This window comes from Lampetra fluviatilis, chromosome 28, assembly GCF_964198595.1.
Source record: "Lampetra fluviatilis chromosome 28, kcLamFluv1.1, whole genome shotgun sequence".
In the NCBI taxonomy this organism is placed as follows: Eukaryota; Metazoa; Chordata; class Hyperoartia; order Petromyzontiformes; family Petromyzontidae; genus Lampetra; species Lampetra fluviatilis.
In genome coordinates this window covers 4,854,798-4,880,781 of record NC_136302.1, presented here as the reverse complement: position 1 = coordinate 4,880,781, position 25,984 = coordinate 4,854,798, and the positions used below count along the sequence as shown (strand labels likewise).

Sequence of the window (25,984 nt, the reverse complement as noted above, 5' to 3'; positions counted from 1 at the left end):
ACGGGGTGACCAATAAGGTCTGAATTGGTCTGTAATAAGGTCGGCACTAATCAGGGGTTGACAGGTATGAACATTCACATTTTTTCTTTTTTTAGTTTGCGTGCCTTCGTTTTAGTACGCACGCATTTATTATTCTACTTTGTTATTACTATTGTTAATATTATTGTTATTATTATCATCATTGTTGCAGTGATGACTGCATTTCCGAGCATGGGAGTCGCGGTAATGAAATAATAGAGTGTGTGTGAAATGAATGGTCACTGTGGTGGTAATCGCACCTCTGATTTTCACCCGGTGCGAAAACAAAAGAAATAACTCACGGAAAACATGCAATTATTTTTTTGAGAAATCAAATGAGAGCTTTAACTGTCGGTTATTCACACAATTTTAAGCAAGAAAATCTGTGCCGGCGTTCACAATATTTCCCCAGTGATATGCAACTTCTCAGAACCCAATAAAGATGGACTGGAAACAATTGCACGTGGAGTTTAGCTAAACACGGTCATGATTGAGGGCCACATGCACATAGGGTTGCAAGCTGATTCAGTAGCATTGCACTGGCACAGCAAATGGCACGTCACACACTGCATAGCACAGCTGCAAAATAGCAAACGGTTCTGTGCTGCATGCAAACTGCAGCTATAAGTGACCGTATTTACATCAGGTTTTCGGATATTGATGTTGGCAGCATCCGTGTGTGTGTGTTTTGGGCCCACGTGCCACATGCAATGCACTTGCATAACCCTTTGGTGTGTGCAGAATTTACGTCCGAATTTCAAGCTTCATATGCACAAGTGCCTATGTGTGGGTAGCCTCCAATGTGTAGGTCGACTCAGCCTCAAACGAGTACCTGGTGTGGTATGTAAACATCGCCACGGGGGAGACAATGGCGGCCGGGCATGGTGCTGGCAACCCACCCCCTCGTGTGTCGTGCCGGCCTTCATAGGTGCTCGCTAACAGGGCTTGCCACAGCAGTCTGTTAAAGGCTTTACGCGGGATCTTTGTGCGGGCAGCGGTGGCACAGCGGATAGCGCATTGCGTAACGAACCCAGCGACCCGAGTTCGATTCCGGCTCGTGACCAATAAACTGTGACAAATATCTGAAATAGTTCTGAGCCTCCCCTACGTCGACTCAGCCTTAAATAAGTACCCAGTGTTGACGTGTAGACATCATCACTGGGGAGAAAAATGTGGCCGGGAAAGGTGCTGCCCACGCCACTCCCTTGAATGCCATGCCGGCCTTCATCGATGCTCGTGGACGCCCTTGCCCCATAGTCGTTTAAAGGCTATACAGGGGATATTTGTCTTTGTGCGAGTCGTAATGTGTTTTCCACGAGTCCTTGCGTGCACCTGTGTGCGTGCACCTGTGTGCGTGCGTGTGTGATTTTCTGCGTGTGTGTGTTTGCTCCACAACTACTGATTTAGGGGCGTTTTAACCTCCAAAGTGCTGTGTCTAACTGCCGCTTTTGCTGTCTTTTGCCTGACCGGCAAATAAATATTTCAGCGCATCGAGCCCATAATTAATCGGTGCTGCAACTGAACAACTCATGAGTATCATCATTATAACGCTGATGATTTATTTAGAGTGCAATTTGAGGCACGTAATCTTTACCGGCTGTAATTTAGTGCCACTTTAGTCAATCAAGGCAAACTTGTTTGAATCAGGCCTGCAAAATCCATTTGGCTACAGCTTGGAGCATCGCTGTGAAAACAAAACGGCCTCTTTCAGTTTTCTTAAATCTAATTTGTGGTTTCCACAACATCTACTGAACTGAACGATATAGTCAGACCTCCGTTTCACGTCTCAACATAGAAATAAAATGTGTTTTAACGCGTAATATTGGCCTACCAATATTACCCGGAAGTGCTTGTTTGAGCAATACATTTTTCAACTGGTTTTCACCTTGGTTTCATCAGCAGAGTGAAGCTTTTGAAGTACATGCTTCTTGGCTCTCCAGATGTTATTGGCAAGATCACTCCATCCGAAATGACAAGGCTATGCAATGCTCAGGTTTCAGTTTCATGATGACCCGGAGGTCGAAATTCAACATGCCTATGGCAGATACAAGTCTGTCCATAGAACCAGGCACACTTGTGATTTCTCACAAAAACGGTGCTTGTTCTATTGATCGAGGGAGGACGGCGGCTGAGCCAGCCCCTGGCTAGCATTTAAACTATCTACCTACCATACCAACTGTGAGTGAGGCAATCACCACTAGGCCACCCAGCTGGTGGCACAAATGTATTCAATCCCCCCCCCCTGCCTGCCTCTGTCCACCCAGCAGTCTTAAAAGGGTTACACAACCACAGCGGGTCGATCGGCAGGTCGCTTGTGGTGAAGTATAAGTGCGCGTCGTCCCATCTCTTCCAAGACACCCCTACGCAGCGTCGGAGAGTAGGCCAGAATATCTTTAAAACACATTGTCCTGCGGAGGGAGCTGGTAGGAACGTTGGGTTGCTCGGTCAATGGCCAGGGTCAACGGCGGCGTGGTGTATTCCGCAAATATGGCCGACTGTGAGGGCGGGCACAAGCCAGCGTGAGTAGGTTAAACGTTGAGTTTTGTAAGGGCACCACGGGGTGACCAGCCCCTCCCCACCCAGCCCCACCCCTTCCCACCCCCCACTAAGCCCCACCCACCCACCCTCCCCACCCAGCCCCACCCACCCTCCCCACCCAGCCCCACCCTCCCCACCCAGCCCCACCCTCCCCACCCAGCCCCACCCTCCCCACCCAGCCCCACCCTCCCCACCCAGCCCCTCCCCACCCAGCCCCACCCTCCCCACCCAGCCCCTCCCCACCCAGCCCCACCCTCCCCACCCAGCCCCTCCCCAACCTCCCCTCCCCAACCAGCCCCTCCCTCCCCACCCAGCCCCTCCCTGCACGACGGACACAATAATCCCCTGTGGGCTGGTGTAACCAGGAGGTTCCTACCGGTATAAGCAAGGGGTTCTAGAGCTGAGGCTCTTCCGACAGCAGTGACTTGCGCGAGCATTGGGTGGGGGTTGCACCTTTTTTACGGTGGCATCGCGGTTTATATATTTCGAGCCTCGCTGTTTATATATTTCGAGCCTATGTGACTCGCATCGTAAGGAGACGCTCTCAATTCTCTCTTCCGAAGGAGACTTGTCTCAATGGGGCCCTTCCTTGGCGTAAGAAAGGCAGGGCCCGTCGTTGACTGATGTTCCACAGAAGGGGTCTGACAAGAGCCTGCTTTGTCAAGAGCCCCACTTTCAGAGTACCCTACCTATTTCGATTTAAAGCCTTCGTGACTGCAGGGATTCATCTTCTTGGTTCTTTCGGTAAAGTCACGTAGAATGGAAATAATAAAATAAAACATAATAAAATAATTCTCACGACGTTTCGGCCACAACGCAAGCAGCCGTTCTCAGGTGAAGAACAGGTCTGTCGAGAAGACAGAGTCTGAATGGGGTGTGTCATTCAGCCAGGGGTGTGTCATTCAGACTCTGTCTTTTCGACAGACCTGTTCTTCACCTGAGGACGGCTGCTTGCGTTGTGGCCGAAACGTCGTGAGAATTATTTTATTATGTTTTATTTTATTATTTTATTATTTCCATTCTACGTGACTTTACCGAAAGAACCAAGAAGATACCCTACCTATTATTATGGGTTTGTAAAGTAAAACTCAAGATGTGAAGCAATGTTCAACGTTGAAATTAAATTTCCTTCCGTGCAATAGATGTGAAGAAAAACACCTCATAGCATTTTTTTAGTCTGTTATTAAATATGAAATCAAAAGATTTTCATTACCGTACATCACATCTGTTATGGAATATATTTTATTACCTTTGGCTCCTATTCCATCCCCTCCTCAGTACAATATATGAAATGCACGATGGATTTATTTAACGTTATTATAGACATTTTTATTGCCCAAGCTTATATACTTTAATTAGTTTTCTAATGTGGGAAACTTTATTAATGTTTACACAGTGTACAGTTCAGCAAGATATTAATCGACATCTGCACCTGCCAAAGTTAAATCATTAATGCAGTTTTAGTGAAGATAGATAATGGTTTCATTTTTGTAACCATAGAACGTGGAACGAAATGTTTAATTGCCAGACAATGTTAACAGGCAAAAGTGGAATTATGTCTCGGTTTGCCGCTTTAAGATTGAGTATTTGCACCTTTCGTAATGTGAGCCGTGTTATTTTCCCAGGTCTTTGGTGCAAACTAGATTTATTCAGTGGGTTCCAATTAGGAATGGAAGCCATTACTTTACGTAGGTATGCCAGGTGGCAAGATGTTAATTACCTCACCGAGAATACAGGAGGTCGTGGGTTCGATCTCAACTCTGATGCCTGTTGTATATTTGGAGTTTGCATGTTCTCCCTGTGGTCGCGTGGATGTTTCTCTGGGTCCTCTGGTTTTTTCCTCCACATTTAGAATCAACACGTTTAGAGTATTTCGCTGCTATGAATTCCCACATGATAAGCCACTTTTTTTGAGCTATCATTTGTGGCCAGGTCGCTTCTGAAAACGAGCTATTTTAACCCAGTGGGCCTCACCTGGTAAAATAAAAAAAGAGTTTAGTTTTAGTTTATATGTAAATAAAACATCATATGATGACTGAATTTTAAATAGATTAATTTGAGAAAAAAACAAAAAACAACGTTGTGAAAATATGTTCTGGTCTTGAGTGGGGACACGGGTTCCATTGGAGATATAATTTGTATCCATCCGATTGATTTTGCATAATGGATTCACTCATGAACACGATTTATTCTTCTTGCAAAAAATCTAACTGCGATTAAAAACCCCGACGATTGCCTACGCGATGCTGTAGTCCCTCATTCTCACTGACCTCAGTGCTCCACCCTTGCGATCTTTCGTCCTCTCCGCACGTTCCCTCCTTTGGCCGCCGTTCCACCACCACCACCACCACCCGTTTCGACCGTTGGCCTTTATCCCCGCGGCGAGACGGATAAATCCTCGGGAAACAATGGGAGACCTTGAAGACGTCAAAAAAGGATGTTGATGATTGGTAAAATCGCAAATCGTAGTATGTTGATGTATATGTACAGTACAGGACAATTTTATTGAAGTACATTTTTATTTTATTTTTGAGAGCGTGCCGTAAATTCAATTCAGACGTTCTGTTTCCTTGCTACACTTTCAGCCGAGGTCGTTGTGTATAATGCTTTGTTCCAGGTAAGACCTTCTGTTGTGTTCAAACTTTCTACAGTCGTAAGTTTATGTTTTACGTACAATGACAGCCACAAGCGGCGTGTGTCACTGCGTTTCATCTGCCAGTTAAAACAACCCTGGGTTTTTATTAAACTGCCAACCTGCTCTCCATGCTCGGAATTGATGTACGTGCGGTGTGCGCTATATTAAATTACGGCAAAATGGGTTCAATATAATTTCAGTAGGAATAGATTCAATGCGAAAAATGACACTCAAGTTAAATACTTAATTCCACCCCCCTCCCCTTTCAATACCTGCCGCATTAGTTCGTGCGAATGTGCACGCGTATGCATTCCATGTTTTATGGATCGGGGCATGATCGGAGAGACATGATGTGAAGTAATACGGAGCAATCATGTCTCATCAGTCTTATCGGCGGCAAGATTTCGTTTAGTGCAAGTGTAGTGCCGCTCAATATTAACACGGAGGGAGATATAATGCATTCTGGTTGTAAGAGTACCGTATTTGTAAACTTGTATGCAAATGACAATTCCGATATTGAATTACAGAGCGTACAAACATAATTGTGTCTAAAAAAAATGCTGTACCAAATAGCACGGATATTCATCACAGGGGAAAAGGAGGCACAGATACTGCATACTTTATCCATTATTTAAAATAATATACATATTGTTAGTTATCAGATGTGACATACAGAGCTAGAAAACGTTAATAAAATGATAACCCAGTTACTATCACGTCACATTATGAAGATCACTGCATAAACACACTCCCAAAACACAAACAGGGGAGGCAAATGCAACGGAGAAGAAGCAATGTCCGCATTCGACGGCGTTTAGCATCCCGCAGACACAGTGACAACCTGTCCCATCGCCCGGGGAAATAGCGTGTTCAAGCAGGGATCGACACACAACTCCTGTCCAGGGACCAGTCCCAACATCACGGACAAGGGGCACATAAACCATTCGATTATATTAATCTGAGGGCGGTGGGTGGGGGGTAATTGGTATCGAGAGAAGTGCATCTGTAAATGCTCATTTTAGAAGCCACACACACGTTCAACTTTGGTCTGCTGTGTGCCTTTCATTTCGGGCGTGTACGAGTACGCTTTAGTTTGTATACAGTGTATTTTTGTTTCAGAAGAGACGGTCATGGGCAAAAGGAGATGTTGGGTCTGGAGTTGAACGGGGGCATTGGACATGGATTACCAAGGGAAGGGATTTCTAGACGATTGAGACGGCAAAGAAAGAGGAGTCAGAATCAGAATATTTGTTTTTATCATGGAGGAATCCGATGAGCTGCAAAGCTCTTCTTCACAGATGTCCAGTAGGAGTGACCTCTCTCGACTCTGGGTTTTGACTGAAGGCTGAAATGGGAGAGGGTGGTCAAAGGGAGCATAGAGAGAGAGTGACGAGGGAAGAGAGGTAGGCAGAGGGGAGTCTGAGGAGCATCTTGATGAAGGTGATCTTAAAATTGATCCTTGACAGATTCGGCAGCCAGTTGAGAGATCTGTAAGCCGGGGTGACATGGTCCCATTCATGGGTGCGAGTGAGAAGGGCTGGTCGTACGGTGCGTACGGAGTAAATCTCATCAAGTCAACGTTAAATCTACTTTTCTTCCTCCCCGAGTGCTCATGGGCTTGGCAGCCCTGTGTCGATTTTTGTAAATTCCACATTTTCACGACAGCCCCAGAGTCTCCCGAGGATGACGACCACTGTTTACGGTCCGCAAAGAGCTACTCGTTTTATCGACCGCGGAGAGAGATGATGGGCTCACTTGACGAGATTTTAACTTTTGAACGCTTCCGATTGTAAGTTGAATGCGACAGTCTCAGTCGCCCCCCCACCCCCCCCTCCCGGGTAATTGAGCAGTGTTGTATACTGGGTACTGTTATGTAAGCCATAATGCCAGTGTATGCTCGTGTATGCTTATAAAACTTTGATAGCAGACCTTAATTAGGCCATAATGATATGCTAATGCTAAGCTTCACATTTCCAGGCGAAATTGATTACATGCCTGAGCCAAATTGATGTAACTATCACATATGTGCGTAAATATTGTGCAGGTGATATAATGTTAAGGAACCCAATTATAAACATCAATGAGAGTGATATTAAAGTGCTTTCTCTAAATCAATGGCTACACAGTACACTCTTCACTGCCACTATAGCAGTGATTCTTTATATATATAACAGAGCTTTATTTGCATGATGTAACTGGGAATAATTCAATTAATGACTTTTACGTATTAGTTACATACTATTGTTGTCGGATATTTATATTTTATTCCAGTTGTGGTAATGCTGATCAGTACAAGAGTGAGATAGATTGTGGCATCGCATACCCTCTGAGTGATGGAGACGCTCTAGGAAGGCCTTCATCAAGCAGTAGATAGAGAATGGCTGACGATGCCGATGACGGATGCCGCTGTTATTTTTCGCATGGCTTCTGTGTGCCCCCCCTCCCACTCTGAATCACTCCCCTTTGCCCGCCCACTGTGAAAACAGACGCCGCTCCGTACAGCGGCGCCAGGCCCGTTACGTAGCGTCTTCCTCCTCCTCATCTTTCTTGAACCTCTGCTCCCGTTTCCCCTTTCTTTCTCGTCTCTCCTCCCTTTCGCATTCCTTTTTATTCTGCTATCCATCCCTCTCCTCGACTCTACTCTCCTACCCAACCGTGGTGTGTACCATTCGTTCAAACGTTGCCAGTTAGCTTTAAATTTGTATGCTGCTGCTGCTGTTTTTTTTTTATTTATACAGCAGGCATCAGGGTCGGGTTCGAACCCATGACCTCGGTCTGGCCAGCATGGAAGAGTAGGTCCAACACCTTCCGATATGGGCTCTCTAGCGCGCTCCCACTTAGTGGAGGCCCTTCCGGACAGCAGCGACGCGAGCATGTCATCAGAAAGTCTGCTCCTGTACCATAATTTGTTTCTGCTTCGTGGGAACAGCTCACCGTTGGTCGAGATCAGAGTCGGAGTTTGTAATTTCGGTCTCCAGTCCCTCCGGTTTTTCGCTCCACATTTACAAACATGCATTGAGATTACTTAGATCATGTTGCTGCTGTAAATGTCCAAATGATTAGCCACTTTGTTGAGCTATCGTTCTGAAAAATAAGTTAATACCTCGGTGGGCTTTTCCTGGTTGGATGGGGATGATTTAGTTGTATTCGTGTTTGTGTGATTTGTTTACCTTTCTTGTACTTTGCACGACTATTGTGTTTTTGTACTGTTTGTTGTAATGTTCTTATCTGCCCCTACTGGGCATCTGTGAAGGAGAGCTTTATAGCTCACTGGATTCCTCCTCCAGTTTAAATTCATATTCTAATTCTGACGAATTGGACTTGCCACCAGAAGTGCACCCCCACACACACCTTGCTTTGGAGAACGGTGGATGTCGAATGGTCCACTTGTCCGCCTTAGCCTTCCGTGTGGCATCGCAGTACGAGCTGTTCTGAGAGAAAATTACGTATCTGGTTTACATAAAAAAAATTGGTAACGGGCACATATCTCGCAACTCTGAAATTTGAGTAACTTTTTTGTTTTTTTGGTTCTTTCGGTAAAGTCACGAATCCCTGCAGTCACGAAAGCTTTAAATCGAAATTTAACTTTTTTGTTGCTAACTGTAGTCGTCATCGTCGTCATCGTCGTAATCATCATTATCATCTTTTTGAGGCCACGAAGCCTTTCGTAAGGCTTTTGCAACATCAGACTTTACCTTTGAATGTTTGTATTTTTAGACCTCGAAACTAAATCTGATTAATGAATTTCATCACAGCTTTTAAACTCGTTCAATATCGTTTTAGTATTTTTTGAAAACAATTAAATGGAAAATGAAGTGTGCTATAGGTAGTACATACATGGTCGTCGCATTCAACGTCTGCGGTACTCATTGACAACACTGCATTGTTACATTTCAATTCATTACTTATTTGTGTTTCAATTCGCTTAATCAACGCGGCATAAATTTGCGCACACATCCTCAACACATCCTTGTTCAATAAATACCCCCCCCCCCAATACATACGCCACAGTGTTGCTTGCCACCTCGGAGAACACTTTCCACCCCAGGCCAGACTAAAGGAACTCATTAATGTTTGCAGTGCACTAATTCATATATCAAAGCTGGGATATTGACCAAACACGTGGTATTGATATTTTTATTTATTAATCTCACACCTTGTTCTTTTCCCCAAATGTGTCGCCCCATACGAGTGGTTCCACACGCGGTGCCCGGGATAATTGATGACGCGAGCATAACCACAGTGGGGTTCGTGTGATGGCATTTGCGTTGTTCCCCATCGAGGCTGCGATGTTGCGTTGGCCTTGTGGCAGGCGTAATAGCGTGACAGAGCAAACAACGCTCGGCGACTGCAAGTCGCTTATTATTCGCGCATGTCCAGGACATTTGAGATCAATTGTTAAGTTCTTTTGTAACTTTGCTTGAAAAAGAGGGAGAATGATTCTCCGTGGAACCTAACCCGATTAAACAAGAAGACAAGACATTGAATTATAAAGTGCTTGGGCCTGCGTGTTTTCAATATGCTATTCAATTTCATTTGCAGCACAGGATTTGGAGCAGGTGGGAGTCCACTGAGATGTAATAATGAATCTTTTTTCTTTCACGGGGAGGCCATGAGGGTACCCATTATTACATTTTCATAATCTATATATAGGCGCAAGTTTTTTCCTTTATTGGGATTTTGGTGAGCCATTTGTTTCTGTGTTCAGGGATGCTATTTCTAGAGTGAAGGCGTCATGTAGCACGCATGCTTACTTGTGGATGGCATTGGTGATTTTTGTGTTTTGGAGGTCAAGATATGCATGGGGGGAATTGGAGTCGGGTGTTATAAATAGGGACAGGTATGGGTAATACAATGATCCAGTATGGTCGGGCTGGATGCAATGCGGTCAGGTTTGAGATGTGATGAGACATGAGTAATAGTAGCAGGCCAGCAAGGACGTTGAGTTTAAGGGAGACTTAACCCAAGAACATTCCGCACACTTTGGTGGTGATGTTAATTCGTTAAGCCCCCACATGATAAGCCACTTCGTTGAGTTCTCATTTGTGATGGCTTCTGAGAAATAGCTGTATAGCTCAGTGGGCCTCACCTGGTAAAATAAAATATAAGTTTCGGAGTTTTATGATATTTGTTCACGAAGTTTTTCTTGTTTCATTTTCTTTAATGTTGTTTGTGGAATAATTGGAGATAGGGGACCTTAATACTACTCTCTCTCTCTGATACCAAGTCGTGTTCTTTGTGAATGATGTGAATCGCAATGTGGCTTTATTACATTATAAAACGTGGGTGCAACTTTTAATAGTCAGCTAGTAACAAGGGTGAATGTACGACTTAATATTTTTGAAATGTTTACGCATTGCAGTGTAGAATGTGGCGACGGGTAACTCATTGCAGTGCTTTTAAAGTTTTGTCACCATTATTTTGCAACGCGGTCTTATTGTGCGCGTCTTCTGAGTTCGCGATCAAAATACAAAAATGTGTCCCTTTCGCGAAATCTGTGCGCGTGAATAAAAATGTCATGTCGCGTTTTAAGTCGGTGTTCATTAATTACCTTTAATGAACACCGAAAAAAAGTATACAGTAGGCAGATAGGGTCACTGCGGAATTAAATCACGGATTCATTGTCACACATCAAAGGAGTGTCTCCTTATTAAAACTGAGCGTCTCGCTGTTCTCATCTCCTGTCCATTGTGGGCGGTCCTGTGGTGTTGTTGGAAATGTAAACACATTACTGTGGCATGGCCCAGTAATAATATTACTGGACAACCGCTGTTGAGTGCGTTGTTACCATTGAATATGAGTATAGGTGCGTGTGGTGTATTTGTCCATCTCTGCATTGATAATTATCACCATGTGTCTATGAATTAATGGCATATTTCGACAGTATAATCCGGTTAATATAAGCACAGGCTATTTGTAGACATGTGATGGTTTGTGGTATTATCTGCAGAGCTCACATTTCAAGAGTGTTGCCGTGAGAATTGTACGTAGTTCATTCGCCTGCCCACACGACACATTGTTTGTACACCTTTTAAAACAAAGGGGCACACAATATGTAATATCTGTGGACAGGTAAAGCGGCAGGCTTAACGTGCTCGTGAGAAGGATGACGCTCGATTATTCAAGTGCCAAGCCCTTGAATGAATCCAGAATAAATGGTTCTCGGTCCCACAAACTGAATTCTCTGCCACTCAGTTCATGCTGACAAAGCAAATGAAACGGCATGCGTCTGGCTAATGTGCACCGTGCCATCAGAATGACTGCTCACGTTGTTTTTTTTGTAAGTGTGCACTTCACACCATGTCTTCCATGTCGTCTCCTCTCGTGGTAATAGCATGCCTTCTGTCATTCTACGAGTGCATTGTTGTACGCAGTAATAGAACTTTACGGTGCCATTTTACCTTTATTTTAGGCGTTTAACCCAGAGATCACTCGCCACGTAGTATCACAGTCTGGCGCTATCGGAAAGCATTCACATTCAGTATTTACACTTTAAACAGTCGCGCTCTTCTGAATTGGGTAATATTCCAGGGAACGGGCTCAAAGCACAAAGCTTTGCTGGCCCGTGTGGCACTTCAGTGACTAATCATCCGAGTTCTGTAGCATCTCCAGATGGGTGGCGGGAGTGAGATGGGAAGGGATTTCAAGCCCAATGCCACCCATACACAAGGTATGTTTGAAACTTTTACAGCGTGCCAATAAATGTGATGGGTCTTCCGAATATAAACACAATGACCAGCCAACTCTACTGCCACAACAGACAAAGATCTCACGCATAGCCTTAACAAACGTCTGGGGAAAGTGCTGTTAGCAAACACTTATGAAGGCCGGCACGGCACACGCGGGGGTGGGTGGCCAGCACCATGCCTGGCCACCTTTGTCTCCCCAGTGGCTATGTTTACACACCACACCAGGTACTAATTTGAGGCTGAGTCGACCCAGGGGAGGCCCGGGACCGATTCAAATAATCAATCATCACTTGTGTTGTCGGCCGTGAGCGGGAATCGATCTGGGGTTGCTGGGTTCGGATGTGCCATGCGCTAACTACTGCGCCACCGTTCCCCACCACCACCGCATGCAGGACAACAACTGCTTTGGCTGCTGCCGGTCACTGGTATTGCCGAGTGTGGCCCTGACGTTTGAGCGCCTGGCCGTGTGCGCATCTGTCTTCCCCTGGAGGTCACATTAAACCGGTGACTCCATCACGTCTCTATGAGGACACGTGAGCCAGGCTGTGGAGTGCACGGCTGCTGAGATGCGGCAGGGATTATGAGCACGAGGGTTGTCATGGGGCCTTGGCCTGTCTAAGCGGGCCTCGGTGAGTGCGAGTTTGGGGCTCAATCTTGCAAACGTCGCGCGGGACAGGGGACATTTATGGTCACCAGATTGCATTGATTGCTCTCATCAGCCATGATCATTCAACTGCTGGATGAATGCCTCCCGTAAAAAAGCCACAGTGCCACGATGTAACGATCTAATTTTTGCACGGAATCTGAATTCATCGCTCCATCTCCACAGTCGCCTCAATAGCCATGCTGTTCCCTCCTTTGGCTGCCAGTCTTTAGTTCTTTTGGACCCTTTTTTATCATCACTCTGTAGTTCGTTTCAACCACCAGCCATCGTCTAATCCAGTGACGTCTCCTCCCCAAAACCCACCTTGCTCTTCTTCTTCTTGGCAGTCAATACGGTGGCTGTCACTTGCGTCTGTCGACCTCCAACTCCCTGGCTTTGCAACAACTGAAATGCCACTTGGCCGGTGGCATTAGCAAGGACCCAAAAAAAATTGGCGTGCACATTTTCGTCTCTCTTTTTAATTGGTGTGCTGCTGCCCCTAGCTGTTGGCACAATCAATTGGCGGCCGTTCTCAGTATTATCAGTGCGCGTGCACCTTACTCCCCAGGAATGGGGTAATTTGCAACAAATTCACGATAACTGTTCCACATTTGTTGTAGAACAGACTGTACCAGGTATGACACCGGCGGGTGAAAGGCCACAAAAGCCCCTCCGTCGTTCTGTGTCTGTGCAATTATCGGTGTTCATTTGCCTTCAGTAAACCGTGAGAGGGGAGGGTATGGATGGCATGGGGAGGAAATCAGAGACGAGACATGGTATGGTTTGCATTTTTATACACATGTATATCAACGAGAAAAGGGGGATAAATTGCACTTGTATGAATCTTAAGCTGCTTCCAAACGCATAGCCATTCACCAACGATATGGACAAGGTACTGCATTGTGAAAATTGAACGGTGTTCCCCAGGATTAATGAAAACTTGAACGGATGGCTCGGTACACACTGGCTCAGTGGAGAACACACTGGCCACCAGGCAATTTGACAATCGACATCCAATTCAATGGGCATGTGAGAATTTCAAAGAAATGATTGATATTGTCACCATAACCATCGGGCCTAAATCCAACCCAATCGTGTTGGCATGTACGATGAAATGTAGATACATCTATTGTTATTCCAAAAGCTGCCAAAAATATTCATTTTTTTACGTGGATAATTTCTGAATGATGTTTAGTATATATGCAAAGGGATAAAAATAGTATATACAGGTAGTCCCCCAGTTACGATGGTCCGACTTACGATATTTTGATCTTACGATGGCGATAGCGATACGACAAAATTGCCATCAACAACCCAACATCGTTCAAGTATGCAGACGACGGACAGAATCTTGGCGAGTACAGTACAATATGATACGTTACGATACGTTCAATGCATGTAATGATACGTAGCTTTAGCGATTTCATTTTAGGATTACCACGATACGATACGTTCAATGCATGTTAAACGTTTTTATAGCAGATAGGATTGTTTCCTGAAAAAACTTTCGATTAAATTGCAGTTCACATAGGTAGGCTAAGAATTTACCTTGGTTTTTTTTACTTTACATTTTACTGTGCAATACAGTATTGTAATTAATAAATACATCCAGTATATAGTTTATACAGTATGCTGCTGTAAATTGCTCTGTTTTGCTAAATTATCACTATTCTTTAAGACTCCTGGGTAGGCTAGGCCATCTTCGACTTATGATATTTTCGATTTACGATGGGGTCGTCGTAACGCATCTCCATCGTAAGTAGAGGACTGCCTGTATACCATATATATGTAGGTATATGTATATATACCATGGATGGAGGGATCCTCACCGTGTCAGGGTTATTTTGTGTTTTTGACCAGACTTCACAATGCTCGTCGGTGTGGGTGGGTTGGTGAAGGGGGGATCCCAACACCGGCTCCTACGTTACACGTCACTGATGTGAGCTACGGACGGGAAATCGGACACGGTGTCATTGGGTTCACTAGGCGATACGCTAACCGTTGTGCCACCGCTCCTCCTGTTCGTGGACATTTTGGAAGTGAATGTTCCTCTGTGATTCTAGATTTGAAGCTTTCGTGACTGCAAGGATTCATACTCTTAGGTTTTTTCGGTAAAGTCACGTAGGTAAAAAAATAAATAATACAAATAATATAAATAATAATAGAAATAAAATAATATTATGTATTTTTTATTTTACATTTTTTTTTATTTTTTACCTACGTGGCTTACCGAAAAAAATATAAGAGTACGTTCCTCTGATTTAATGAACACTTTTTTCATCCCTCATTTATTGAGGATTTCCTCTTTGATGATCTGCTCAAACACATTTCTATTTATTTTGTATGTCATTTTTGTTCGCTTGCGATGCGCGGCTAACATTTGGCGCAAGCAGAAATACGGTAGTGGGCACTTGCACATAGCTGGGGTGTGATCGTGGGCTATCAGTGTGTAAATGATTTTTAAATTGTCTGTCATAAAATGTCATAAAGCATCCTCGTCATGGCAGGAGCTAAGAAAAGAAAGTGCAATAGTTGGTTTTGTCCGTTTCAATCTACATCCAAGTTTTTTTTACTCAACACTGCATCCACGGTGCCTTGGCCATAATTTTCACTTTTTTTTGCCAAGGAAGGGACATTGAGCTCTTTCTTTCACTTTGATGGCATTCTTTTTTTGTTGTTTGCATCGTGAACATTTTGGAAGTGATTTTATACCTACGTAACTTTACCAAAAAAACCAAAGAGTATGGATCTGTGCAGTCACGAAAACTTCAAATCTAGATTGTTTGCATCCTATTTAGAGAGTTTCGCCGATCTCGGCCCAATCATTTTGCCAAAAAACAAAGTCGACTCAACCTTTTTGTGATAATGATTTGAGCACAAGGGCAACATTTTGCGAGCTTTTCTGCAAAGGTGTTTTAATTCGGGGGACCCGATTCAGTTTTTGTGAAGCGTGGCGCGAAATTCCCTCGCGCGGAATCCGATGACTTTCGGACCCTTAGCTGGGCTCAGTTGGGCTGTGGTCACCTGAGCTGCAGGGAGTGCGTTCCCTACCTAGTTGCTGCTGCTGCTGCTGCTTTCTCTGCACGCAGCCGTGCGCACGTACCTGAAGCTCTTCTCCTCCGAGGGAGCCAAGTGGTCAATAATCTAATGTTGGGATAATTAAACAAATGTTTACCTCGGGTATGGCACAAACTTTACATGCAAAAAGCAATCACGGAGGATGTAACATTTCAGGGTGCACCCTGATTTTATTATTTGTTACGTGGCCACATTTTATGAAAATTAACGAGCATATGGAGGCACTTGTATCTTTGTTCATAGCTCTGAAACAGTGGTGGGGATTCCACATTGCTATGGCAGTGGCAGGTCATTCTACAGGACAACATCTGTTGATTTCCAACGAGGGACTTTGTCTCTATCACCATTTAAAGTAAATAAACACCCCTGCTTTCCCCAGGATGCCCATGTCCCGGCTGTTTCCGTACGTACGTATGTTAAACTTCTTTCGCCCCTTACGTAGCCAACCATGCCAATCGGAGGTGCAGGGGAAGGACAACAAACTAAACACAGAAAATCAGTTCTAAAGAAATTTTCTAAAGAAGTGTTCCCAAGAGCTGATTTTTGAACTGTTCTAAAGAAATGTTCTAAAGAACTGTTCTAAAGAAAGGTTTGTTGTGTTTAGTTGTCCTTCCCCCATGCGGGGGTCTTGATAGGGCCGTATTTAATCACTCTATAAATATAAATTGTATTTGATGTAATGTATTCCCTCTCGGTAGCGATGGTGGGCTCAATCGACCCCCGGCTGGGATTTGAACTGACAACCTTTCAATTATCGAGTCAAGCGCCCCCCTCCCCCCAACCACAGCACACACGTGGCGAGATATTCTCGACCAATTTTTAAAATAAAATTTTACCCTGCTGATATCATCGCCTCTTGCTCCAACGAAAAAGACAATGGGGGGGGGGGGCGATATAGTTGAGCTTTGGCCAATTAGGACTTTACGAGGACTCTGTCAAAACACTCTCCCATCTGTGTGCATACATTCAAATGGATAATTTGGCTCACTGTGGCCAGGACAGAGATCACCTGGTGGATCAGTAGGGCTCCCAATTGTGAAGGTTGAGCCCTCACCTGCCAGCCTGGATCAACACGGCTCCATCATCCCGTTGGGACAGGTAAAATGAGCACCATCTGCTGAGCACCACAATCCTGTCAAGGCAGGGGCAATTCTGCCCGGGAAGGACCGGTCTCCGACACATGATCGCGACATTTCCACATCTAACTCGAGACTGCCAGTGGAAAATGAGGGCCGTCCAACGATAATTGGAGACTACGGATGCATCACACAGCCTGGCATCTTAGCCAGGCTGTGCGATGCAAAGTCTGCATTGACAACCATCAGCTGCTTATACTGCCCTTGTGTGGCAGATGTGGTGTCAATAAAAAAATGAATGTTTAGAATTCACCATTAGCTGGCAAGAGCGCCTTTTGGGCTTTCCCTGAAACATACTCGCATTGCATGCGATGTTCTTCCTTGTGATACAAAGAGCATTCTCCATATTCTCTTATTAGGGACGATGTCTGCTCTGGTGAATTGTCTTGCCAGCTGCTCTCGGCAGGGTTGATGGATCACGCTGAGATCATGTGCCCGAGCCACTTGCTAGTAAGGTTCCAAAAATGATTTGTATTCCTATCCAAATATGCCGCTAAAAATTATCATTCCTGAAAGAAAAAAAGAACATAAGTATGGGTATACTACAGCTTCGTGCCTATGTGTGTGCGTAATACATCAGTTAAATTCTATTACAGCAACATGATTATGTCACGAGATACGTGGAGTTTTCATAATGGTTTGATTAAAATACACTATCTCGTGTCTCGTTATATATATATACATTCCCCCTTTTGTAAACCACACAGACTTGTGAAATTTGCATAATGGTATATTTATTGGAGAGCAAAATCGTAATTATTTACGAAATAAATTGCCGTTTAATTTTGAAGCCATCAACAACAATGGACAAAATGTATCCGTTCCATCATCACAAAGGACAGCTAATGCTCCCTTTGTCCGTAAGCACTTGAGCTCTTGTGTTTGTGCGCGCGCGCGTACAGCATTTAGTTGCTAGCAGAGGTTGGCTGGTTGGCCCGGTTGATTATTTTTGTTGTGCCAATTGAAATAGAGGTGAGGCATTATGATTATGATTAGGGTTTGGACGACTTGATGAGTGTGTATGAGAACCTGCGCTAAACCACACTGCGACACCGTTTTAACAGGACTAATTAATCTGAAGTGGAAGAGCGGTGGTGCAATGGTTTAGGCATGTCGTGCTATGAAACTGACGACTCGAGTTCGATTCCAGACCAAACATAACAAAAGTGGAAAGTAATATTACTTACTCCCTCTCCTAGTAAAAAAAACACCCCATTACCGACATGGCATGGGGATGCCTTCATCCATTGGGCGATTGAGAATGGCTGGAATTTATTGTAATGTTTGTATTACTCTGTTGATTCCATGATTCTCATCCGGTGTGCCTCTCCCTGTGTTTGCGTGCGGGGAGTGGTGGTGCAGTGGTTCGCACACAATGCACTGTAAGTCCGGTAACTTGCGAACAGTATTTGGCACCTTACAGCCTGAAATACAACTGGGCCCTTTTGTCTTGGTGATATGTGTGTGTGGTGCTACGTGTGTGCTCTAAGGCTTTCTGGCCGTTATCATATTGATGGCTGGATTAAACAGACCTGTGGTCCGTGGAGGTGTTCGCTGTGTTTTGAGATGCCCCGGTTAAACGTTCGTCTGACATGCCTCCTAATGCTTTTGTTGGCGACAGTGGGAGGAAGAAAGATGCATTGTGCACTTCTAAGCGCCGTGCCAGCTGTGACACTGGTGGCCGTAGATGCATTGCGGTTGTACAACCTTGTCAAGATGTGCTCCAGAATAATAATAACAACATCAACAACAAATCCGACTCCCACGCTAAAGTAAAAAAACAAGCGCTGCACTGTGTTGATAAATACGCGGTGCTGACTTTGTGTGGTAGGCACCCATCTCAGATCTAAAGGCCGTTGCAGAAATGTAATTGCATGTGTCTAGTGATCATTTCTATTTTTTAAAGCGCTAATGAATAGCATCGCGATGCCAGAGCCGCTGTTTGATTGATGATTGATTTTTTTCGTCAGATCGCGCGAGTAAAAATGTGTGTCGTACACCCTCATCCAGCCGGCACAGCCAATGAATAAAGTTGTCACGTGCTCAACGAATATTACGTTCGTGTGGATCGCTCTCCTCAACACAGGCGGCGGTGGCTGCTGAAGCGGCAACAGATTGGCCACGACCTTTCGCGTCACAACTTTATCGATTGTCTATTTTTTGGGGGGCAGAAGAGGGTGTACGACAAGCGTTGTTACTTACGTGACCTGACCCTCCCCACCCAAAAAAAATATATATTAATGTTGGTTGCGAGAGCCTGCGTGTTAACAGAAGGACCGTGCTTTTTTTAATTTAGTTTATTTTTGTGGCTAACTTCCGAGATCAGGTGGTGTGTGTAGCGTCGTCAGCGACGCCCCCAGTGTTGCTTTACAGCGCGGTGGGCGGCGTCCGTGTGACTCTGACGGCGGGCGCGTGCGACTGTGGTGGGCCGCACTTTGTCTCGGTTTTCTCGGTCCCGTTCATCTCATCAATACCAATGTAGAGCCCAGCCACGTGCGACCCAAACGCAATCCCGCGTGTTTGTACTACAGAGCCCTGTGAGCACACGCAACACACTGACAAACAATGCTGCCGCAGCAGCACCATCCGTCAACCTGTACGGGCACATTACCGCGGGAAAAGTGGTGCTCAAACCCCTTCTCCTAACTCTTCCGCACAGCCCACCTGGATAGCAATTTATTTATTTTGCCAGTAAATGGATGTTTTCATTGAGCGTGCATCGGGGAAGGACTCGATTTGAACCATGGGAATGTGGAATATCCACCGACAATCTGAGGGTCGCCATGGCAGATGAGCACTACCCCAATGTGAGTTTGACCTTGGGAGACACTTGAGACTTTGTGAATAAAAATCACTTGTTTCATTCAAAATGCATGGCACCAAAAACAAAAAAGAAACCCACGTAGAACTGTAAACATGTCTGAAAAGTTTCAGCAATTCATTTCTCAACCTTGAGCATAAAGACCATGTGAAGAGAGAGATATAGCCACTGTTTAAATCCAAGTAAAGGCCTTGATTTTGTCCATACATTACAATTAGTTGACTATATGCAAGCCAAAATGTTTGAATAGCACTTTATCGTTACGTGATATGTTTTCATTTTGTCCACAAACGAAAATGTCACATTTATCCTTGGGTTTAGAATATTTTAAGTCTCAATTCTAGTCTCCTGCTAATCGTATTAAACCAAACTGTTTCTTTGAAACACAATTCACACGTGTACGCTCTATGCAGTTACTACAGGTTAATGATATCCTCCAGTTATCAATTTGCCTGTAATAGTATTTTTCTATTTTTTCCATGTATGGCCACGATGCTGACACAACAATGGCCGTCTCTTACACACGTGTGCTCGCAAGGTTCTGACAACGCCGTTACTGTCCACGATGCGGTCGATTTCACGCGTAGATAACTGTCCACGATATCACCAAGTGCGATCGGGATCCAATCTGCCAAACCATTGCCATCTCCTGCCGCACTGGAAAGTACTTACCCTTCGGCTGTCCGGAGCGTGTGTGCGTGTGTACGTGGCCTAGGTGGCATCTGTGCCCTTGTCAGTAGATGAGGCCTGGCTGCAGCCTCTGCTATTGTAGTAGCTTAGTGGTTTTTAACGGAATTGTTTTTTTCTAACTCGGGTGCTTTGTCACGCCACTGTGCAATCCCATTAGCCTCCCGAGTGCCCAACGTGCATCCGTTCCCTGCCCTGCCGTTCGCGATGCCATTTTTCCCCTGGGGCCAAATGCACTCCAGGATTTCTGTTTCACGGGGCGTTCTGTTTTCACGAGAACTGTGACAACGACGGCCACTTTGCGTGCTTCTGGTGAACTATTCACTCCCAGCTGTCCACACCCTTCAAGCAGTTTCCTTCAGAGCATTGCCGCCCGGTGACCATTGCTCCCAGTATATGGGAAAGCAAGAACGCATTTTGCACTTTAGTCTTTTATCGCGATGTCGTCAAATACCTGCATGTCCCTGTTAGTGATTTTCTTCTTCGAATGTTACATTACATTTTATATTACCTTATTTTTTATACATGTGCATCTGCGTATACTCTGCAGCACTTCACTCTCGCATTGCTCTGCCTTGGCTGTATACAAAAGCGCAATTTTGTTACGCGATATAAAACTGAAGTGTGTTCTATTAAATGTAAACAGTGTCGCTGTGTTACACTGCCTTTCTTGCATTGCGGTGGTGTTTAATGCCTGCTCCTCAAATGTAAGGGTCACCGGATTGTTTTTGGGATGGAAGTGCTGTGCCTGAGTGTCTCACTTTTACGACCTAAGCCATTTGCCAATAAGTGATGAAACGTCGTTGCCACTTTGATAATTACCTGGGAATGTGCATTGGCTGTGTGCTGACAACACTTTAGCAAGCCACCAGGGCATCCATAGAAGCCCCGTCCTTGTTGAAGAGTTAAAACGAGAGAAGCCACTGCAGAGAATATTACAGGCAGACACTGTTTTCTTGCGATTAATCTGTGAGGATGTATTAATTCTTATAAAAAACATTCCTGTATTAGGAGATTGAACACCTGTGATAAAGATAAGGTTACATTTTGTAGGGTTAATATTGGCCTTATAAAACTGATATGAAAAATTATCTCATTTGCCGTACACACTTTTTTTTCCCCCCCCTGGCATTCAAACTCATTGCAAATTCAAGCGGCATTTCATTCCAAAATAATTTTACGCGGGACTCGATGAGATAGAATGGTGCTGCGTAAACTTAAAACCCCCGTCTGTGCAAGTTTCGCTGCGTTGACGTGTCCTTTACGAATTGCGCCGTTGTCTCTCTGTCCCGTTGGTTTGCAGGAAATAGCAGCATATTTGATTACGTTTGAAAAACATGAGGAATGGCTCACCACTTCCCCCAAGACCCGGTGAGTGATCTGTCTCTCCTGGATCTTCATTCCTCATTGCTCTCTGGGTGTGCATTCAACCCACGGTGGAATAATCTACGTTTTCAGAATCGTGTAACGGTTTGAATTTCTCAGGCATGTCTCAATAGAATTTCTCTGGACGGTGGGTGGATGAAGGGAGCCGGGTGGGGGGGGCGGCGGGCATAACCGAGCTTCCAATTTGCACATTAGTTTCCCTTTCCTCAGCAAAGGAGTCTGGAAATGTTCTTAACCCTTTCCCATTCCGATGATGTACGTGACATACGTGTACGTCATCAGTTTTACTTTCGATTCTGTTCCGATGACGCCGGCTATCGTAGAGGGCGGTCGTGTCACTCCAGTTCTCTGCGGGGTGAGTACAATGCCTTTATAAAGCGCTTTTGTCAAAGTACTTTACGAAGAATAAACAATGGTACAGTATATTCTTGGTTCTTTCGGTAAAGTCATGTAGAAGGGAAACAATAAAATAATAAAAATATAAAACAATAAAATTATCACGACGTTTCGATTGCAAGCGATCGTCATCAGGTGTGAAAACCACGGCAAGAAAATTTGAAAAAAGTGGCGTTTTTTTCTTAACGTCAGCACCACGAACAGCGACTTGGCAGTTGTTCAGATGGACGAGTCCATCTATGTTCGGAAAAGAGGAGGTGGGAGAGGAAGAGAAGGGAAAGCGGTCTGAAAGTCACAGTAAGCGTGAACACAATCAATTAAGACCCGAAATGGTTTATCAAATGCTTCCAATGATTGCTAAGCCAATAAACAAAATGGTAAATTAATTATTTGCTGATGGGGAAAAGGGATAGGATTTGAGTGTTGGTAAGGGGAAGGGATACAAAGGAAGGGTGATGATAGGGAAAGGGAGGGGCGAGGTTAGGAGAGGGAACGGGGAGGATGGTTAAGGGTTCAAGGATGAGGACAGCAAGTAGTAGAGGAAAACGCTCTTGAAAAAAGACAAGTCTTCAGGGAGGAACGAAAAATGGTGAATGAAGTTGCGATGCCTCCATAAATAAAATTCAGGCTCAACAGCTTTGTGCGTTCCAAGATTGAGCAGCGTAACGGGACACCCACCCTGCCACTTGCAGACATCTCGGAACGGAAAAGGGTTAAAGTTGCCAACATTAATGGTCCTTCTTCCGACACCTCCACACCCACCTCTCTCTCCCTGTGAAATGATGTGAAAAAAGTGTTTATTTTTTGGTGTATGTGCGTGAAAGATACATCACATGCTCTTCTTCCCCATCTCGATGGAAACATTTGTTGCTTGAAGGTTTTTTTTATTTACTTTGATCTGAGAACGGAACGATAGAATTGGACACGGCTTGGATGTATTGGCGGTACACCGGTGCAGCATAACACACTGTCACATCCTCATAAAACAGTCTAAAATCAAACTTTGCACTGACATATGTCTTCTGACTGCTTCGATATTGCGACAACTGATTTTTTTTTACTTACCGTGCACCACCGGTGCACCACCATTACATCCGTTTAACGTTTCCCCAAATTTCCAGGCAATATTCATTTCGGGTTTTCGTCGAGGTAAGTTCATGAAAGTTAGAAAAAGTTCCATAATGCCAGACCACCGACCCATGCAGCCCATGGGTTGCGGTTCAACATTGGCCTCACAGCCAACGAGAGGTCAAATTGACGAGCCAATATCGCTGGGAACAAATTCAACGCGTAAGAGCAAAACAACCAGTTGTGTAAAAAACAATAACAAAAAGACAAGCCCAAGTATTAAATATAAATTGTGGATGCTAACGTTATGAAAGTTAATCAACGTTCCAGCAATGTTGCCTTTAATACCAGGCTCGTTGGAAGACTGGTCGTGCCTTTGCCATGAAGTTGGGTCATTGCCCAAAACGTCACCTATTGCACATATGATTCAGTGTTGATTGCTTGTATTGGAATGGGCCCATTGAATTTCGTCAGTGGGTGCCCTCATTGTGTGCCTGCAAAACGATTATTGCTCCATTGCAGAAGCTTCTGTGCATTAGTCGAATGGCCGTGTCTACAATACAAAGCCCGTGTTGTGGGTCAAGCGAATTGAACCCTGAACATTACATCGCCTGATTGACCTATTGACTCCGCCGCAACTTAATTGACTACAATTGTTCGGGACCCCTATATGGTTCTATGAATCGATCTGATTGCCCCATTGCTCAAGCCTTATACGGCACATTGCAATTTACACTGAAATGAGAATAAACGGTGGCTGCGTAGTCCTTGCTCTTCTTTGCGCGGCCCTCCGACGAGCCGAACGTCACAGAAGTTGCAGCGAGCGCAGAGGCGCGTTTGGGATTTCTGTTCTGCGAACGGGAACGACGGTGCGGCGGGTAACGGCTTGCGCTGTGAACCCGTCGACCCGAGTTCGATTCCCGCTCACGGCCACCAACACCGGTGACGATTATCTGAATTGATCTTGGGCATCCACTAGGTCGACTCAGCCTGAAAATGAGGACCTGGTGTGGTGTGTTGTAAACATCGCGGTGAGACAAAGGCGGTCGGGCGTTGTCTTGGCAACCCAACCCCTCATGTGCCGTGCCGGCCTTCATAGGTACTACTCTCTAACAGCACTTACCCCGGCAGTCTATTAAAGGCCATATGGGTGATCCTAATCTTTGTACGAAGCTGTAGTATTTGTGTGTACAACTGTATAAGATTGGCTCACAAATACATCGTGTGCGCATTCAAATTTAAATAAAAATAGCACTTATTTCCGTAGTAACGGGACAATGGCATGCACTTGGTGTGGAAATTCCAATTCTGCAGAAATGCAATATAATTTTGGATTGCTGCCAACTCGTTCCTGACTAACATCAATTAGCAGACGAAGCACGTTTGCATAACAATGACCCCTCCAGACACCTACACTGCGAGGTGGAATTGTTTTGTTTGCAGCATCGCTTGCAAAGAAGCTTGTAAACATTCATCACGAAACAATGCACGTGGCAGTGCAACAATTTCTGGGAACACTCTCTCCGTGGATGTTCATTTACCCGCCTGCGGTAATCTTGCAAAGCATATATAAAGTGCGTAATTATAATTTGCTTTTCGCCACCGCTTTCCGGTCCAAACGATTGCACCACTAGCAGAGGTCGCAATCGGGTATCCGATACCCGTACGCTACCCGATACCCGGCTACCCGTACCCTACCCGATACCCGGCTACCCGTACCCGGCTGGGTACGGGTATCCATTTGCTACCCTGGTGCGGCCGGGTACGGGTAAGGAATCAAAACCCGTTTGCGACCTCTGACCACTAGTGACCAATTGCGTGTTTTTTTTTATTGCTGATTCTTGCAAAATTCGGTAATGCTGTATTATTTTTGTTTCATCATAGCTTAGATGTATGTAAATGTATCCTTAGGTAAATGCATAAATTCTGTTTGCAGTCTGCACTTTCATGTGAACTATCACCTTTTGGACTTCAATTGGCTGGAGTGGCAAGGGTTGGCTTGTGGCATATTGAATGAGTTTACCTTCGCGTGCCACTCCTAGCCAGGAGTACCATGACTGAAATATCGGGTGGCTTTATTCACATGAAACCTCTCGATTTGTATTGTTAATACGATGCCAATGCATCATTTTCCGGTGTGAAAAAAAACCCGAAGGTCCCGTTGCGGCCGAGGATATGACGCTGCCATCGTCGTCACGCAAGGTGTGTGCTTATTAAAGGTTCAAGATGGAAAATCCCACAATGGGAAATGGGGTCTGTGCTCGTTTGGATTCGTCGACTCGATCACACGTGTGCTTTGAATATTGAGCTGCACTTTCAACTTCGTCTTGATCGCAGCGCCTCGCTGCCTTTGTGTGGCCGGACCCTAGCGTCACGCCGATGAAGCCAACCCACGGGCTCTTGCCGTGTGCCCCACCCCCACCCCCCCCAGGACCTCCATGCCATAGATTATAATCTTCAAGCAAGGGCAATGGAATATGCTCCTTGCCTTAATCAATGACACTTGCATATGAGTGGCACATAATACTGGATTGCTACTCATGTACCCAGCAAAAGTTCTTGCATATCTGCATTGTGTGAAGCTAACTGGAAGTGCTTGTGCTTTTCTTTAGTCAACAAATCCAATCCACAATTGGAGACCCCCCCCCCCCTTTCACAAGTCTCGTTATCTATTTGATATGACAGCCCGATTGGAAATTGTGCTAGTTTGCTTATCATTACATTCCACTCGATCCCAATGAAGGGAAGACATTGACTTTGTTTATTTTTGTCGTCCCTTATCTCCAGCTCCATTGCTGTTGTGCCATGCATGCGGGTGGTCGCCATTAAAAAAAAACTCACTGGGGATCTCTCGCGTGGAATTGCGAACATTGCCTTTCGGTTTATTTG

The 25,984-nt window shown here is 44.9% G+C and overlaps 1 protein-coding gene across 12 annotated transcripts in view; it reads left to right on the top strand.

Annotated features, from left to right (window-relative positions):
* Positions 1-25,984, top strand: part of LOC144942709 (calmodulin-binding transcription activator 1-like) — a 529,165-nt gene that overhangs the window by 98,254 nt on the left and 404,927 nt on the right. For all 12 annotated transcript variants that reach the window (XM_078869561.1, XM_078869566.1, XM_078869559.1 and 9 more), the window contains exon 2: positions 21,549-21,616. Coding sequence is in view for 1 of the 12 variants with exons in the window: in XM_078869562.1 (XP_078725688.1) it covers positions 21,590-21,616 (27 nt within the window). In the remaining 11 variants the exon portion in view is untranslated. The remainder of the gene's footprint in view (positions 1-21,548; positions 21,617-25,984) is intronic.